The sequence below is a fragment of the Spea bombifrons genome, chromosome 5 (genome assembly GCF_027358695.1).
Source record: "Spea bombifrons isolate aSpeBom1 chromosome 5, aSpeBom1.2.pri, whole genome shotgun sequence".
NCBI lineage: Eukaryota > Metazoa > Chordata > Amphibia > Anura > Pelobatidae > Spea > Spea bombifrons.
The window spans coordinates 28,800,814-28,817,077 of NC_071091.1; the positions used below are offsets into that span (position 1 = coordinate 28,800,814).

The 16,264-nt window shown below is 38.2% G+C and overlaps 1 protein-coding gene across 1 annotated transcript; it reads left to right on the forward strand.

Moving 5' to 3' along the window:
- Positions 1-5,249: 5,249 nt before the first annotated feature.
- CMTM8 (CKLF like MARVEL transmembrane domain containing 8) lies at positions 5,250-15,632 on the forward strand. Its single transcript, XM_053467224.1, has 4 exons — positions 5,250-5,568; positions 13,676-13,849; positions 14,305-14,424; positions 15,255-15,632. Exons 1-4 carry the CDS (start codon positions 5,428-5,430, stop codon positions 15,330-15,332), a joined length of 513 nt encoding a protein of 170 aa, XP_053323199.1. The 5' UTR covers positions 5,250-5,427; the 3' UTR covers positions 15,333-15,632.
- Positions 15,633-16,264: the final 632 nt, after the last annotated feature.

Here is a 16,264-nt window from a genome sequence, read left to right on the forward strand (position 1 = left end):
GTGCACCTGCCAGAGCAGAATGTGAATCCAGATCACAGGTGTTGTTGTGAGAATTTGAAAGGGTTAACCCTAACAGACTCAGGTAGCGTAAACAAAACGGAACAGATGCCTTTGATTCAGAAGCTCAGGTCCTAGCAAATTTTCGTTCTAAACAGCAGGTCCTGTGAAAATTGTACGAACGCAAGTCAAGACTGGTTTGTTTTGGCAATGGACCAGTATTTTTCACTAACAATATGTTGCATCTCCCTAGTCTAACCGTGTCACCGTCGGTAATATCCTGTTGTATTGTAATGTATACCATTAATTATTTACCCTGTAAACGTGTCTATTGAGGTACAGTGAGATCCTGGCCGCTACTGTGTTACTGCCCTTTTGTGGATGTGCAAACATTACAAAGATTATGAAGCAAAGAAACAATGCAGGTATTATGAGTGTGCAATGACCCTAGAAGGCAAATATTAAGTACATTTTCTAATGCTTCAATATGCCTGCACTACTTCTAACTCCTCTCTTTAAAGAGTGGCGGACATAGACATGTCCTATGGTAGAATTTAGCAGCTAGATCTTAGGTGATCTGAATTATGGTAATCTGTGTGAAGACATGGCAGGCTGATGACCCACTTGGAGATGGGTTTTCATTGTATAATCCACCAATATTTCACTCTACTCTATTTCTCTCTGCTTCACACATCACTCCTCTTCAAGCCATTCTGCTAAGCCGGCACAGCCTCCATATTATGCAACAAAAGGGGCTCCGTGGCTTTAGGATGGGATATGACTTAATATCTCTGTCGTCAGTATGACTTAATATCTCTGTCGTCAGCACTGAGGACGGCAGCCACAAAGGGAGGCTGCTGGAAAAGCTGCCCTGGGCCAGGCCTAGTACATCACTGTGTATGACCATACCTGGGAACTTTATTGCTCCGGCTACCTGCAGCCCCCTCTTTGCAGGGTGCAGGCAGGTAGTCCAGCTGACATCGCAGGCGTTCATGCTGATGTCAGTGGTTGTTCCTGCTGATGTCACGCCACTGTTTAAGGGGAAGATGGCAGGGAGTGTGTGTGGGGGGTTCATGTGGGGAGTTTTCATGTGGCGACCTGGAAAAGCAGCGCTTCTCCCGGAGTCTGAAGGTGAAACCCAGAGAGTTCCCCAGTGCGCTGTATGATTCCTGTACTTACTTTTTGAATACACATATTGTACTTTCCATTTGTTATATTGTAAACTGTAAAGCACTAAGCACATCTGTTAGCGCTAAATAAATAAAAATGTCTATACATCAAAATGAGGCAAACAGTCTGTACCCAGACACCATCTGTAACCAAGCTTGTAGAAGTTATTGATGCCAGTGCAACATTCCTTCAGATGATGTCATAGATGTTTTTAGACTGTTCTCATATTGTATGAAAAGCCCACAGAATTTAACAGCACTCGGCTCAGTTTGTGATTGAGAGTGATACGTGGCCTTCCAAATTAAGTTGGACGTCATGGCTGTCAAACATTGACCGTGTGAGGCCTGAAAATGTTCGATGAATCACCCTATGTTGCCCATACCGTCTACATTGCTTTATTTTGCATAATTTTTTTAATGAGATTCATGATGTATCATCGCGTTACATTTCTATGTATGCCTTCCTACGACAGAACATCTATTTTATTACTCCTCCCAGTTCATTTATCTTGCTCTTCCTTAACATGTTCCTATACATTCAGAGGTAGGATTGATTTCCTCATAGCATATTTAAGTGAATAAAAGTATGATGAATCATATAGTCATTATTGGTATGAAATCTGCTGTGGTACGGTGAGACTGAGCCCCCATCTCAGGCATGGTTTCTCCAATGGGTTCCCCGTAGCCAAAAGCAGCGTAAGAGACCACGGTGTCTTAGTTAGATAAACAAATTAGTCCCACCACGCTTGCTCCATTACATATAATAAGGGACCAAAGTCTGCATGCAGAACCCTGTAATGTACACAATAGCCGCTGGCAGGACCCTTCAGTTTACCTTGAAAATAATAGCCTACCTAGGAACGCTCTTGGTTTTGGCCCAAAGCCTTAGGGCCTCTTCACAAAGCCACAAGAGGAAGAGCTTCAGGTAGATTACCCTGGGAAGTCCCCCGGTATGCCCTATTTCTGAATCTATGGAAATGCCTCCCTTGTGCTTGGTGAATACCATTACTATATGAATGAAGAAAACCTTCACCACATCTCCGATGTGCCAAACCTGTTTATCTACTAGAGTTGCAATAAAAAAATGTATCTTTCATTTTTTTTAAAGAAAATGTGTCCAAGGCCTAATAGTTCATTTCCTGTTAAATATCATTTTTAAGTTTAGTTTTTTTTGTTATCGTTTTGTACAGTTTAGCCAGACCGGTAAAAATACCGACACATAGAAATTAATGGCCCTGTTGTTCTCATGGTTTGTGCGCATTATAAGTGTTATAAAACTAAATACTGAAGAAGAAAAATAGCGCTTAGTAGCTGTTTTACTTAAAGCTGTTGTGGATAAAGTAAAATTAATGAACAGATAAAAAAAAACATAATAAAATGTATTAAAAGAATAAATAGTTGCGTTTGCAGTTAGATCGAGTGATGACGTGACGTTTCACATTGGGAAGCGACTGCTATAGAAGCAGCTTAACCCCTTAAGAACCAGGGTTTTTTTTACACTATAGAAACAGCAAATTTCTTTGTCTTTCTTCAACCGTTATTTCCATTTTTTGTTTCAAAAAAGTTAACCAACACATCTAAAGTGTTGCCATCTTATCAATGACAGTCATGAATAAAGGTTAGTAATCGTGTCTGTATTATTATGGTAGGGGTGTGAATGTCCTACGCTTCTCACATTGCGCATGTATGAGAAATCATCCATATAGGTTGTCTAGGGTGCCGTGATGGCCATTTAACTCGAGACGCTTACAGAAAATGTGTATTGCACTCTTGATATCATTGCTGCCGTCGACGATGTCATTCAAAGTCTCCTTGGTGTTATCCTAGCATGGTTAGACTATTCATTTGATACCTACGGTAATTCATGAAACTGAGTCAATTCAGAAGCGAGAGCAATTTGTTTACAGAAACTAATTGATTGTGATGTCGCACCTAATCTGCTGAATTTAACACTTTGTAACTAAACGTGGAATTAGACACATCATTTCTAATGCTGTGGAATGAAAAACAATAACACAAAAGGCAGATACTGATGTTGTCATAAAAAGTAAAACAAAAAATCTTTCGATTTTTTGTAAAGATTATAAACTTTGTTTTTATGTGATTAAACCTCCAGGTAAAACATAAAAATAAAATGACATGCCTGCAAAGTTTTATTTGATAAACACGTCATTGTATAACACACACACACGCTCGCAATAGTCTTATTTTTATTGCTGTGAAGCGTTGTGAGACAGACATATACAGTTTCTTAACACCAAAGAGAATGCCACTAAAGATAGAAGATAAGAAAGCAGGAACTATGCTCCTAAAATAGATATTTAAGAAATAGACCGTAATTATTTCCGCCCTTCATGACATTCCATCATAAAGTAGCAGGCTGTAAACCCTATAGTGATGACATAATGTAACAGGTCGTGTCTACACATAATAGTGAAACTTGTGCACGGGAAGTGAGCGCAGCTAACCAGTCGTGACTGACCAGCAGCCTTACAAAGTGTATTCAAATAGTTTTTAAAAAGACAGCTTTATGATGAGGGTGATGAGAGTTGTAGTCCATAAAAGTTGGGCGCCATATTTGTGAAAAGTGTATTTTCCTCTTGTGTTTCTTTGTGTATATATATATATATATATATGTATACATTTGTGTGCATCCCTTGCCATATGTTGTGTACTGTCACCTACATGGGCTACGTATGTAATCTACATGTATATGCCACTACATAAGCCTATTAGCATATTTTTGTATTTATTTTGGGTGAAAAGAGAAATATAAGGAAAAAAAAATATTTTCTGCCTTTTTGTTTACCATACTTGTACTACTATATCACGTGATGTGTTGTGGGGCTGGACTGGAGATTCAAATAAAATAATATGCATGTGCTAAAAATGAGAAAAAAGTGGGTTTTAGGCAGCAATATATAACCTTTGTAAAGAAGGGGTTAATGATTGGCCTAGTCTGGCAAGTTGTTACATTTTTATGTTACCAAATCCAATAGTAATTTTGATTCTTTTTTTAATAGTAGGAGATGTGTTGAATTCTATCCATTTTCTGGGTATTAAACCCCGATAACCCCCCTTACACTGCAGCATTACTGCTCGTGGGGGTTTGCAGTGCCTGATCACAAGTTCTTTCCTGGTGCTCTTAATCTAGATGACTTGATCCAGATAGGAACAGTCCTGGTTTTTGGAGCTCCCTTCCTGATCAAAACTCAGTCCACTTCCCTATTCCCTGTTGAGCAGAGACAGTGCAGAGACTCCCTGATGGAGGGCAATAAATCAAAGGCTTCTAGCAGAGGCAATAATGTTCCCAGCCAGCCAGCTCCCTATGACAGGTGGCATCACCCTGGCACAGCTTGCTGGAGTAACCTATTTATTATCACACACTCTCCTTTCAGAGCCCCCACCGCTGCCAGCATCAGATATGAGACAGCTGCTAGCATCAGATATGAAAACCAGGGACTTTTTGGAAAACTCACAACAGGTAGAGCTATTTGTATTGTCTGCATTGTAGGCCAATTGCTATTTTTCCAGGCTTGATTATTATTATTTATTATTACTATCTTTTATTTATATAGCGCCAACAATTTACGCAGCGTTTAATACAATAAATACATTCAAGGGGTATGAGAAGACGAGAATTGACAGACTAAGACAAACCGATACATTAGGTGGAGAGAGCCCTGCTCCCAAGCTTACAATCTTGAGACAATGGGGTGACAAACATAAGGCACAGAGAAAGAGTGAGAGGTAGTGTGGGGGGTATAAGGCACAGAGAAAGGGTGAGAGGTAGTGTGGGGGTTGTATCAGTGACGGGAAGTTCTAGCAGCTAAGATGGTGCGGCTTCTCTGAAGAAGTGAGTTTTGAGATGTTTCTTGAATGTTGGGAGGGAGGGTGAATGCTGAAGGTTCGGTGGAAGTAGATTCCAGAGATATGGGGCAGCTCGAGTGAAATCTTGTAGACGGGATCTATACAATGTGCAGAGCAAACACTACCTGAGCACCGCCCTGCCCCAGCAGGAGGAGGAGGTGGAGGTGGTGCAGTCACTTCTAACTACTCCCTTTTGTTTTGGGTCCTCTGAATACCCATCACAGCAGAATAGGAGTAAAGGTGTGAATCCTGCCACCTAAAGAAACCATCAGTGGCTGTTGCTATAAAAGCTCTGTATATTTCCAGATCAGCTAACAAGCAGAGAAGGTGGAAATGTTAGTGTGCCTGAAGGTTTCTGTTTAAGTGCTTTTGGGGGGTTTCTACAGGGGAGATGGACGAGGAGCGACCCCGATCCAACACTGTGACCACCACAACCAGTTCGTACAGTGAGAACTTCTCCAGCAGTGCCAGCTTCTCCTATGACAGAAACTTCATCTGGACAGCACCAGGACTCTTCCTGCTGGCAGAAATCGTGAGTATTGGGGACTTAGCTGCTGCTGATACTAAGCCTGATACATATACATGATATGATATACATCATTAGTGGGACAGAGCTTTAAATATCACACAATCACCATGGATACCAATGTAATCATCTCCAAATTGCCCCATAATTAGCCTTTGCAATGGATATGTTTGTCTCCTACTTGTGATTTAAATGCTGCTGTATGCCCTATGAGATCTATGTGACTGTGATTCCACAACACATCAGAATGAGGAAACTGCAGAACTTCAACTCCCAGGACACTTGGCCATTATTGGGTTGCCACTTTCAGTATCCCTAGTTATGTGGTGTTGTAGCTATTGCTTAATCACAGCTCCTGGAATCCGCCTTTGTATATCTCACTTGTCTGTTATAGATACGTTTGGCTCCTATTACCATCAGCCACGCGACTCCTTAAAGTGGCAGGCACTGCTGTATGTAGTAGTTGCTGGACAAACAGCTGTTAACTTATTTTTCCCCTGGTTGTTGTGATTACTTTACTATTCTGGTTTAACCCATTACGGTTGGCAAACTGTTGGCATTTTCTGGGGTTTCCAAGCATTATGTCAGTTAGAGTGTTAATATAAAGTGATTGTGCCTGGTCTCGTCTGAAACACAGAACTCAGTGAGCTATAGACCAACTATATATATATATATATATATATATATATATATATATATATATATATATATATATATATATATATATATATATATATATATCATAATGTTAAGTCTGTTTGTGAGGTGGTCAAACTATTCCTATGCCAAAATGACAAAATAATTTGTGTATGAATTGTGTAAATGAGTTAGAGAATAAATGAATTAATGTGTGGAAGAATTGTGTGAATGAGTGAAAGAATTAATGAATTTGTGAAAGTGCATTAATAAATATGTGTAACTAAATTTTGTGAAAGAGTGAGAGAATTAATGATTGTGTGAATTAGTAAGTGACTGTACAAGTGTCTGTGTGTATTATAGATGTAATAATTGATTTTTGGAAAGGCAAAGATGGCACGGGCAGGTTGTTTATGGGATAAAAGGTGGTACAGGTAGCGTGTTCATGGGACAAAGATGGCACAGGGTGGGCTGTTTGGGGACAAAGATTGCAAATCCTATGTATGTTATCTGCGTGCTGGTCAGGTTCTATGTGTTGATCTATATCTGCTATGGTATGTTTCCATACATTTTTTTTGTATACCTGCAAATAGAGTTTTTATGTCTTATTCAGTTGAGCTATACATGCACGTACTGTTGACATGTGTTTATTTGATCTATACCTGAACTGCAGGGATTAAGTAAAGGAGAGGTATGGCTTAGTGAATGAGGGACAAAGGGACTCTGGGGATGAGTACTGCGGAGAGGACCTCTCAATGTCACAGTAGGGTCTGGAGGAGGGTGAGTGGAGCAGGGCCCAAAGAAATGCCTTCCTGGGGTCCATGTTTTTTTTTAAAATATATTAAATATATTGGCAACAGGGTCTAATATATATATTTATATATATTGGCGGCAGCAGAGGCCCATATTAATATATATCGGCAGCAGGGTCTAATATTAAAGAATGAAAAACAACTGCCAGTTCAGCTGTTAATTTGAAATCATATTTCAATCATAGTCTTTACTTCAAAGAGATAAGTACAGATTACTTGCATCCAGTGCCGGCACCGGAAGTTGTATTGCGTAGATGTCCCCCGCCGGCCCCGCAAGACACCCGGGAGTCTGCTCCGGTAAGTCCGGGGGGGGGGGCAGAGGTAAAACGCATCGTGCGGACGGTCCGCACGATGCGCTTAGACAACCTCCCGTGCCCGGACACCCCCCCGTGGGAAGTGCTGGCAGGGGAGGCTGTCTGAGCGTATCAGGGAGTAGGATGCAGGTCCCTGCACCGCTGCGGGGGATCTGTATCCTAACCCCGCTGCCTGCCCTGTCGGGCGCTAGACCCCGAGTATAGGCCGCACCCCCACTTTAAAGACTTAAAGTGGGGGGAAAAAGTGCGGCCTATATTCGAGCCAATACGGTATATATAATTAGTGTATATGTAGCGTTTTATAACTGCCCCCCCAAATATGAAAGCTGGAGACTGTCCTAAAATATTTTTTTTACTATACTAGCAACACAATACTGGCTAGACAGCAACCATACTGGAAATGTAAAATCAAAAGGATTTATAAATACTGTAGTCTAAAATGTGTATTATTTTTTTTTACATTCTTTTTTTTTTTTTCGTTACTTTTTAAATACATGGCCCAGAGGACACACTGCTGTGTAATGTGATGTAAATGATCTTTTGTTAAATTATTTACTAGATTATTCAAACATTGCTTCGCTTATTCATTTTCATCTTGCAGTATATGGCACATTTTTCTTAACACATTTTTCCAAACAAAGCATGGATAAATTATAGAGCCAGCCAATGTGCAAATAGCCAATGCATTATTTAATCATTCATTATTCAGCTCTTGTTTTGGTTCCTGGCTAATTACCTTGACAACTTTATCATAGATATATATAAAAACTGTTCATTTTTTATGATCAGTATACAAGTCATTTTACAGTTGGCTTAGATTAAGAATTGTTTAATTTGTAAAGTATTTTAGGAAAGGTTGACCATAAAGAATAATCTATACCTTCTAAGTGTTTTTTTTTTCCTGGTGCTCAAGATGTTGTGTTGTGTATGTTTCAGAAATTACCGTTTTAAAACAGCATAAATGTGCTGTTTTATAATGCTTTAAATTCAAATCTTATAAATTAGAAGATACCACCCTTTATTCTTATTCTAAATGACACATACATAATTAAATTATAAATGACCCAAAGGCATTCAATTGTCCATTTTGAAGGCTACAGTTGGCCCAGACACTTGTGACGCAAATAACTTTCATTTTCTGTTACTTCCTAGGGTTCTGCATAGAATGTTTACTAGAAAGTCTTCCAGGTCTATTGCCTTTGCTTGATGTGGACAGCCATATCTTTATTTCACAACAACAGAAGGGAAATATCATATCATGATTACCTTTTGGAGACCATCTTTAGAAGTTGGTAAATCCTTGGAAATCATGTATTTGTAGATGATAATGTGAGCTTGTTAGATAGTTTAAAGGATGGCACCCAATCAAAGAGATCAGCTGATTTGAGACAAACAATTGTGATCTAAAAGAAATGCTAGTGCTATCTTGTGGCAAATAAGCCAGGGATAGTTAAACATGGGCATAAAGCTGCAATTAAACGATATTGTCTGTAAATCTCTGGCAGCCCTTCCAGTGTTTTGACTGTAAAGGCTTTCAGATTTTAGCATCTGTCCATTAGTACCACATCCTGGCCCATCAGTCAACTTGTTCTTAAAAAACAGTCCCCAAAATTGTATTTTTATCTCAATAAATGTTGAAGTAAATGTTTTTGCAATGACATTCTTTGTTCCCCATTTAAATCGTTATCCTGGTTGCCTCTCCTGAAACCCGGAAGCAATGACATGTGAACATATTGAACATGCTCGGTATCACTCCCAGTGAAGTAGCCAATCAAATGTATACTATCAAAACACTGGCATTTAGAAAACATGCATGTGATTAGCTACTACTGCTAGCCTGGACATTCTACTGAGCATGTGCCAGAAGCATATCAAGGTATGCTCCCTGATTTTAGTAGGAGCAGCTGGGGGAGGTGCCAAATTAACTCTAATATTAATTTACCCAGAAAATAAGGCTATCTGAGCCCAAAATCAATCCTAAAATAAGAAATCGAAAGAAGAGCCTCAGGAAATCAGGAATTCTGTAACATTTTTTTTACCTTAATATGCTTAAGAACACAGATAAGGATTCTTAAATTATCTTGTGACTTATTCTTTTATGGAAGTATTTTTTTTATAACTTTAATATTTCAGACAGATATGTGATTATATGACTATTAAGGGACCTTCGCAGAGAACAGAGAACTAGGCTCAGTTGAGAAATATCACCCACAAAGGCTATTGATTTGCCTTTAAAAACATTGCAGGGAAGTATCTTCCATTTATATGGAAGTATTTTATAACCTGCTGTTTTAGGATTAGTATTTGATCAATACAATGGCCTTAGTGGCCTTTTTTGTATTCTTTTAGTTGTATGTGATTTAACTGCATTTAACTTGATGCTAAAATGTGTACAGCTCTGTGAAACTGGGTAGTAGTAGCTGTATTAATAGTAATAATAATAATAATTAATAATAATAATATTGAAGTGCCATTATGCCTAGATGCTGGCTTTACATCATGAGAGTTATAGTTTAACGTCAACTGATAACTATCAAGTTGTAGGAATATTTCTGTAAGGTTGTTTCATGCTAGTTTTGAGGAATTTTTCAAGTAGCATTGATTTTTGAATGTAATTTGTCATTGATTAAAGATTATAAAATGGAATGAATAAAATAGAGGAAATAATTTGCAATTACATTTGGAAACCCATGATGATAATAGTACCGACAATGTGGCTGCAAGTATTCATCAGTGATTTTCCAGTAATTAAGTATTTGATTTTGAGCTTAAAATGTTTCCAAAGAGCCATACTAACACCAGAGTGAGGGGGTGGCCCTGCAGGCAATTTCTTGTGAAGCCATTACACAATACTAGAAAAAACAGCATTGTTGTTGGCAACCTTTTAGATTGCATGGGTTATTAAAAAATAAAACGGCAAGTGGTTCTTTTGAATATATTTGTTTGATCATTTAATAGAAGCAGCAATAAACAATAATGTCACCGATGCTTATAGGAAATGTACAGTGCTGTCATAAAGTATTTGTATTTTTAAATATTTTAGATCATCCAAATAATTTTAACTCTTTCAGCCCCCTATAGACATAATGGTGCATCCTAAAAAAGGACATCCTGGAATGTTTGGACTTTCTTGCAGTGCTACACAGGAGATCAGACTGTCTTTTGACAGCCTGGACCCCCAACTCTTAGCAGAAGCCAGGATTGCTAGCTTCCTGCTGACCAATCATTTGTAATTGCGCCCAGCACGAGCACTGGTACACTGGTACATCATGAATGCCTGACCACACGATGGGTTATTCCTTCCTGAGATGCACTGCTGACATCAACTGGAAGGTCACAGGAGGACAGGATATCCCCTGCAGGGTCTGAGTAGATCAGCAGTGCAAGTCAAAGGTGACCAGTGTGGGGGGGGGGATCGCAGGGAATAGAGTGAGAAACATTTCTCCATCTTCCCACAAAGGGAAAAAGTCCTTACATCCCATTGCCCTAGTAAAAACTATAACCCTCCACCCCTGTTTACTACCCTAAACCCATAAGCCAACACTATTAAAAATACTACCCTAAAGGGTACTAAAGGTTAATTTGTCAAAGAAATTCTAAGAAAATTGCAAGATAAATTTTTTTTAAAGTTTTTTTTCACACAGTATTTTTTTTGTATGTTTCTGTGGTTTCAAATAAAGCTGTATTTGTTCTAAAAAAAATCTAATTAGTGTGGGTATATTAAACACAGGAAAAGAGGAATCCCACAAATGGAAAAAAATGCAAAAAGCATATGAAGTTTATGGTAGTAAAAAAAAAAAACTTATACTGAAGGAGTTAATATAAAACATAGACACCATGAGTAAACACAAAATTAGTTTAGGGTAAAGAGTTCATCAAAATCTATAGCACCCAAGTAATTTCCCCCCTAAATCTGATAACTGGTTGTGCCACCCTTGGCGGTAACAGCTGCAATCGAATATTTGCGAAAACTGGCAATGAGTCTTTTACATAACTGTGGAGGAATTTTGGCCCAGTCTTCTTGGCAGACTTGTTTTCGTTCAGACAGATTTTGGAGGGTTTTCAAGAGTGAACTGGCTTTTTAAGGTCACGCCACCACATCTCAATCTGTTGATTGACCTTCATTTTGTTTCTTTTGAGCCATTCAGAGGTCGCTTGTGTGCTTCGGATCATTGTCCTGCAGTTGTTCTTGAGCTTTAGGTCAAAAACTGATGACTGGACATTCCCCTTCATGATTTTCAGGTAGAGAGTGGAATTTATTGTCATTTATGGCAACTTTTCTTGGTTCTGAAGCAGCAAAGCAGTTCTACTTTTAACTCATCTGGCCACAGAATATTATTCCAAAAATCTTGGGGGTCATCAAGATGTTTTTGGCAAATGTGAGATGATCCTTTGTGTACATTTTGCTCAGCAGTGGTTTCCTCCTTGCGACTCTCCCATGGATACCATTTTTCTACAGTCTTTTTCTTATTGTGGGAATCATGAACACTGACCTTTCTGGAGACAAATGAGGCCTGCAATTCTTTACATGTTAGTCTGTGTTCTTATGTGACCTCCCGGATAAGTCGTTGATGCACTCTTGGAGGCATTCCTGGCAAGATTCACCACTGTTCCAGGTTTACTCCAATTGTATATAATGGCTCTCACCCTGATTCTCTGTAGTCCCCGAGCCTTAACCTTTACCAGACTGATAGTTGTCAATGACTTTGTTTCTCATCTGTTCTTGAATTTCTTTAGATCACAGCATAATGTGCTGATTTTTGAGACCTTTTAGCCTATTTCACTTTTGCAGGATGTAGGTTCTACTTATTAGATGTTAGATTCCACGGGACTGGCACTAATCATGTCAGGATTTGTCTAGTTAAATTGAACCGAATTATCAATTAACTATGGTTGATTTAGTAACTCAGGGGATAATTACTTTTTCACATAGGACCATGTAGGGTTGGATACCTTTTTTCCCTTCTGTACAAGGAATCATAATTTAATCACTGCATTTTGTGTTTTCTCTGGCTATGTTTGTCTAAATTAGGTTGATGATCTGAAACATTTAAATGTGACAAATATGCAAAATAGAAGACATTGGGAAGGGGTAAAAACGTTTTCATGGTACTGTATCAGTATTAAATATCACTGGGCTCTGAGGCAAATGCTTTGTTTTCATGCAGACTTTTCAACTTTTTAGCTTGGAGTTCCACATACAGCCACCAGGAATTCTAGAGTGATGACCATAAGGCAGCATTTTTTAATATTGCCCAAAGCCTGGCATGTTTTTATTTTCTATACACTCACATTAAGTAATATTTTGAGATAGACTGCATAGTGAACAATATTATGCTGGCTGTCTTAAAGTCTTTTAGGTTCCTTTATTGGTTTGGTTTCTCTCACTAGGCTGGATGGTGCCAGTGCTTTCTTGTTTGCTGCCAATTCTCATCATCTTGGCACACATACACCTCCTCGCTTTTTAGCTCTTTTGTATCCTTCCTTCCAACTCGTGTCCTGTTCCTGAATGCTCAAGAAATTGAATCAGCACCAGAAATTAGTATTAGGCCAGTACATTGTTAATGTTTTTCAGCTTTAAAAGGTACCGCCTACGTATTAACTGTTGACAATTAAATTTTGTTTTTATTTCTTTGGTGTTTAAAAATGCTTTTCTTTATGAAATCTTTAAACGGAAGGTCAGTAGTTCTGGAAAAGTACATTTCAATATAGTGAGCAGGGAAAGAGATTTGTGTTTTTTTTTTTTTTGTTTTTTTTTTGGAGAACAACCATGGTCTGTGTGCGCCCCCTAGTGCCATAATTTAAGCGCAGCATGCTTGTTACAAATGGCATTTAATCTTTTCAGTTACAGGAAATATAGAAATCTTGTTTGGTCCTTGGTTTTCATTTATGTTTATTATAGCCATATCCCGTTACATTACATTTTATTTATGGAGGATCACTAGATCCGGTATCACTGTTACAATATACAAAATGGGCGATTTTAAATTAAACATTATATGGCATACTTGTACAAAAGAAGAATAAGATGGTGAAAATCTGTTTGCATCCTCCTTGAGACCTATTGAGGCAGAGCCCCAGGACACAACATCATATCCCAGCGCTCCACTTCAATAGGTCCTGAGATGGCCAGAATACCAAATTAGTTTAGATAAATTAATTATTATGCTAAAAGCGGTGGTGGTGGCAGTTCCCCTTTAAACAAAACTCGCAGCCTCTCTTCTTCCCGTGTACATCCAGATGCAGCCATATACTGAACGGTGGAAACACTCCGGTAGCTTGTAAATCATTGTGACATTTACTTGTGGTGTTCATCCTTCCAACTAATTATTTTCTCGTTCTCTCCTGCAGATATTCGGTTTGTTGGTCTGGGCACTCATCGCTGGGTCTGAATATTTCCACTTCCCTGCGTTTGGCTGGGTGATGTTCATAGCTGTATTTTCCTGGGTTCTCACAGTCTTCTTTTTATTAATTTATATTACGAGGGCTTACACAAAAATCACCAAGGTTCCTTGGACATTGGTAGTAAGTAAATCACAGTTTCTATACTTGTAAAATGTAAAAAATGCAATGTGAAAAAAATCTTCAGTTTATTGGCAGGATGTAATTATTAGTAATTTTCATGTTAAATATTCCTTTTGTAAGTTCTACATACACGTCAAGTAACATATAATCTGCTAGCATGGTTGATTTAATTAGATTTTAACTAGTCTTGGTTAACTTTTGTATTATTATTATACATGTTTGGTTATCTGCAAATGCAGACATAATTATATACAGTATATGATATCTGTATGTGCAAATAATAACGAATGTGTGTGTATATAAAAAATATATTTTTACCCTCTTAACAAAATCCTGAAGACACTGGGGTATCTGTAGTAACAAGAATTTGAATAGCCATTTAGGCCATTGTGTGATGGTGTTAATTTTGTTGTATTATTTTAACTTATTTCCTTTGTATGTTCTGTGTTAATTAGGGGCTGTGTTTTAACGGAAGTGCCTTTGTTTTATACCTCGTCGCTGCTATAGTAGACGCAAGCTCAATTTCAAAGGATATTCCCCGTCGCCATAATTACAACAGCTGGACAGCATCAGCAGTAAGTACACTATTAAGCAGAACATCTTTCATGGAAACTCCTGATGTTTTAAAACAAAAAATTATTTATCAGTATAAAGGTCATTGAAGAGACTGTGACAGTTTCAGTTTAAAATCTTACCATGGGAGACAACTAGGGCCCGATTATTTAGTTATGGTTCTTTCTCATACACAGTTCCCATCAGCCAATCTTGTTAGAAGAACCCCATGCTTAAATAAAACTAAGGAGCTAAACAATCTAAATTGGGTAATTCGAAGTATTTCACAACTGGAAAGTCCCTTCATAGGTTGGTAATCTATTAACTAGTTAAAATGACCCATATGGGTTCCTTTAGCAGCCTTCAAGGTATGGCAACCATAGGTGACTAATTTAAGGGTGATGGGACGTGGTGGCTGGATGGAATGCAGCATGTAGCCAGACTTGTACGTAATCCATTTTGAAACTGTAGAATAGTGCCACAGTTCCATAAGCACGACCATATTTCCCTTAAGGCCAAACTAACTTGACAATGTTCTAGAATGTCAAGGAAGGAGAAACTGAAGTAGACTTAGAGCCCTTTCTTCAACACCTAGAATATAGCCTTCCAAGACATAATCCTGACAATATTTTAGTGTGCTTTGCCCAAAGTGCTCATAAAAGTCCACCACTTTGACCCAGGCTTTTAGAAATATCATCAGGATAGATGCAAATTCATCTTTCTGCCCAATGTCATTTAGAGAGAAATCTGAATCTGTCCATACCACAGTTCAATAGCACAACTATCCCATTTCAATATTTTTTAATAAACAAGGCATTTAGTAATCTGTTTATTTTTTATTTCTTTTTTACAGTTTTTTGCCTTCTTGGTTACGGGCTGCTATGCTGCAAGCACATATTTCAGTTTTCAAGCTTGGAGGACGAGAAGTTAATTCAATGTTGAACTCACAACTGTCTATATTTATATTGTAAAAGCCAGAGCGCGCTGCACCTTCATATCATTTCACCTTTATAATATTTAGTGTTTTAGATTTACAGTGTGGTTATTAATAAACATGGGATGGAACTCGAGTGCATAAATATTTTTAATGCCTGTTCCTAAAAACCGAAGTATATTTACAAGATGAATGTCTATTTTAATTTAACCACTCTATCGTGTAACATGAAAAATGTCTTAATTCTAAATATATATTGTGCCACAAAAAACTGTAATAAAAACACTGGAAAAAATATATGCTGCCATTTTTTTCTAATGTGAAGAAACTCATTACATGTTATGTATTTGTTTTATTAGGCAGTATGACACGAATGGGTAGTATTTATCATATAGGGGAGAAGGCTGTGGCACCCAAAATAGTTCCAGTTAAATCAAGAGTTCCAATGGTCTATTTGCTATGCCCTGAATTAAGCATAAGCCAAACTATGAGTTAAGCCCTAGAACACTTGGGACTTGAGTAGTTTCTTGTCACATCCTCACTGATTTCAGTGGGGACTCAGCACATGAACCAACACACAAGAAACACATTGTTTTCCTGTGAGGTTCCTGAACAATGAGCAACAGATGTGAGTTTCTAAGATGTCAGAATCCATATGCCAGAAGTCAAGGAAAACTGGAGAGCAGGATCAAAAAATAACAAGCCAAGTCAGGAAACCAGGGAGATTACCTAGGATACCACTAAATCATGTTAGTGAAGGCATCACAACATATAACTGGGTGGTGCCCAAAACCTGGTTGGTTTAGCTAGTCAAGTACAGAAACTAGATGGTTCAAATGCTTAATTTAATTTATTAATTTGGTATATTGGTGGAAATTCATAGACATACATAAATGGAACACTGGAAGGATTCAGTCAATGAGAAACTG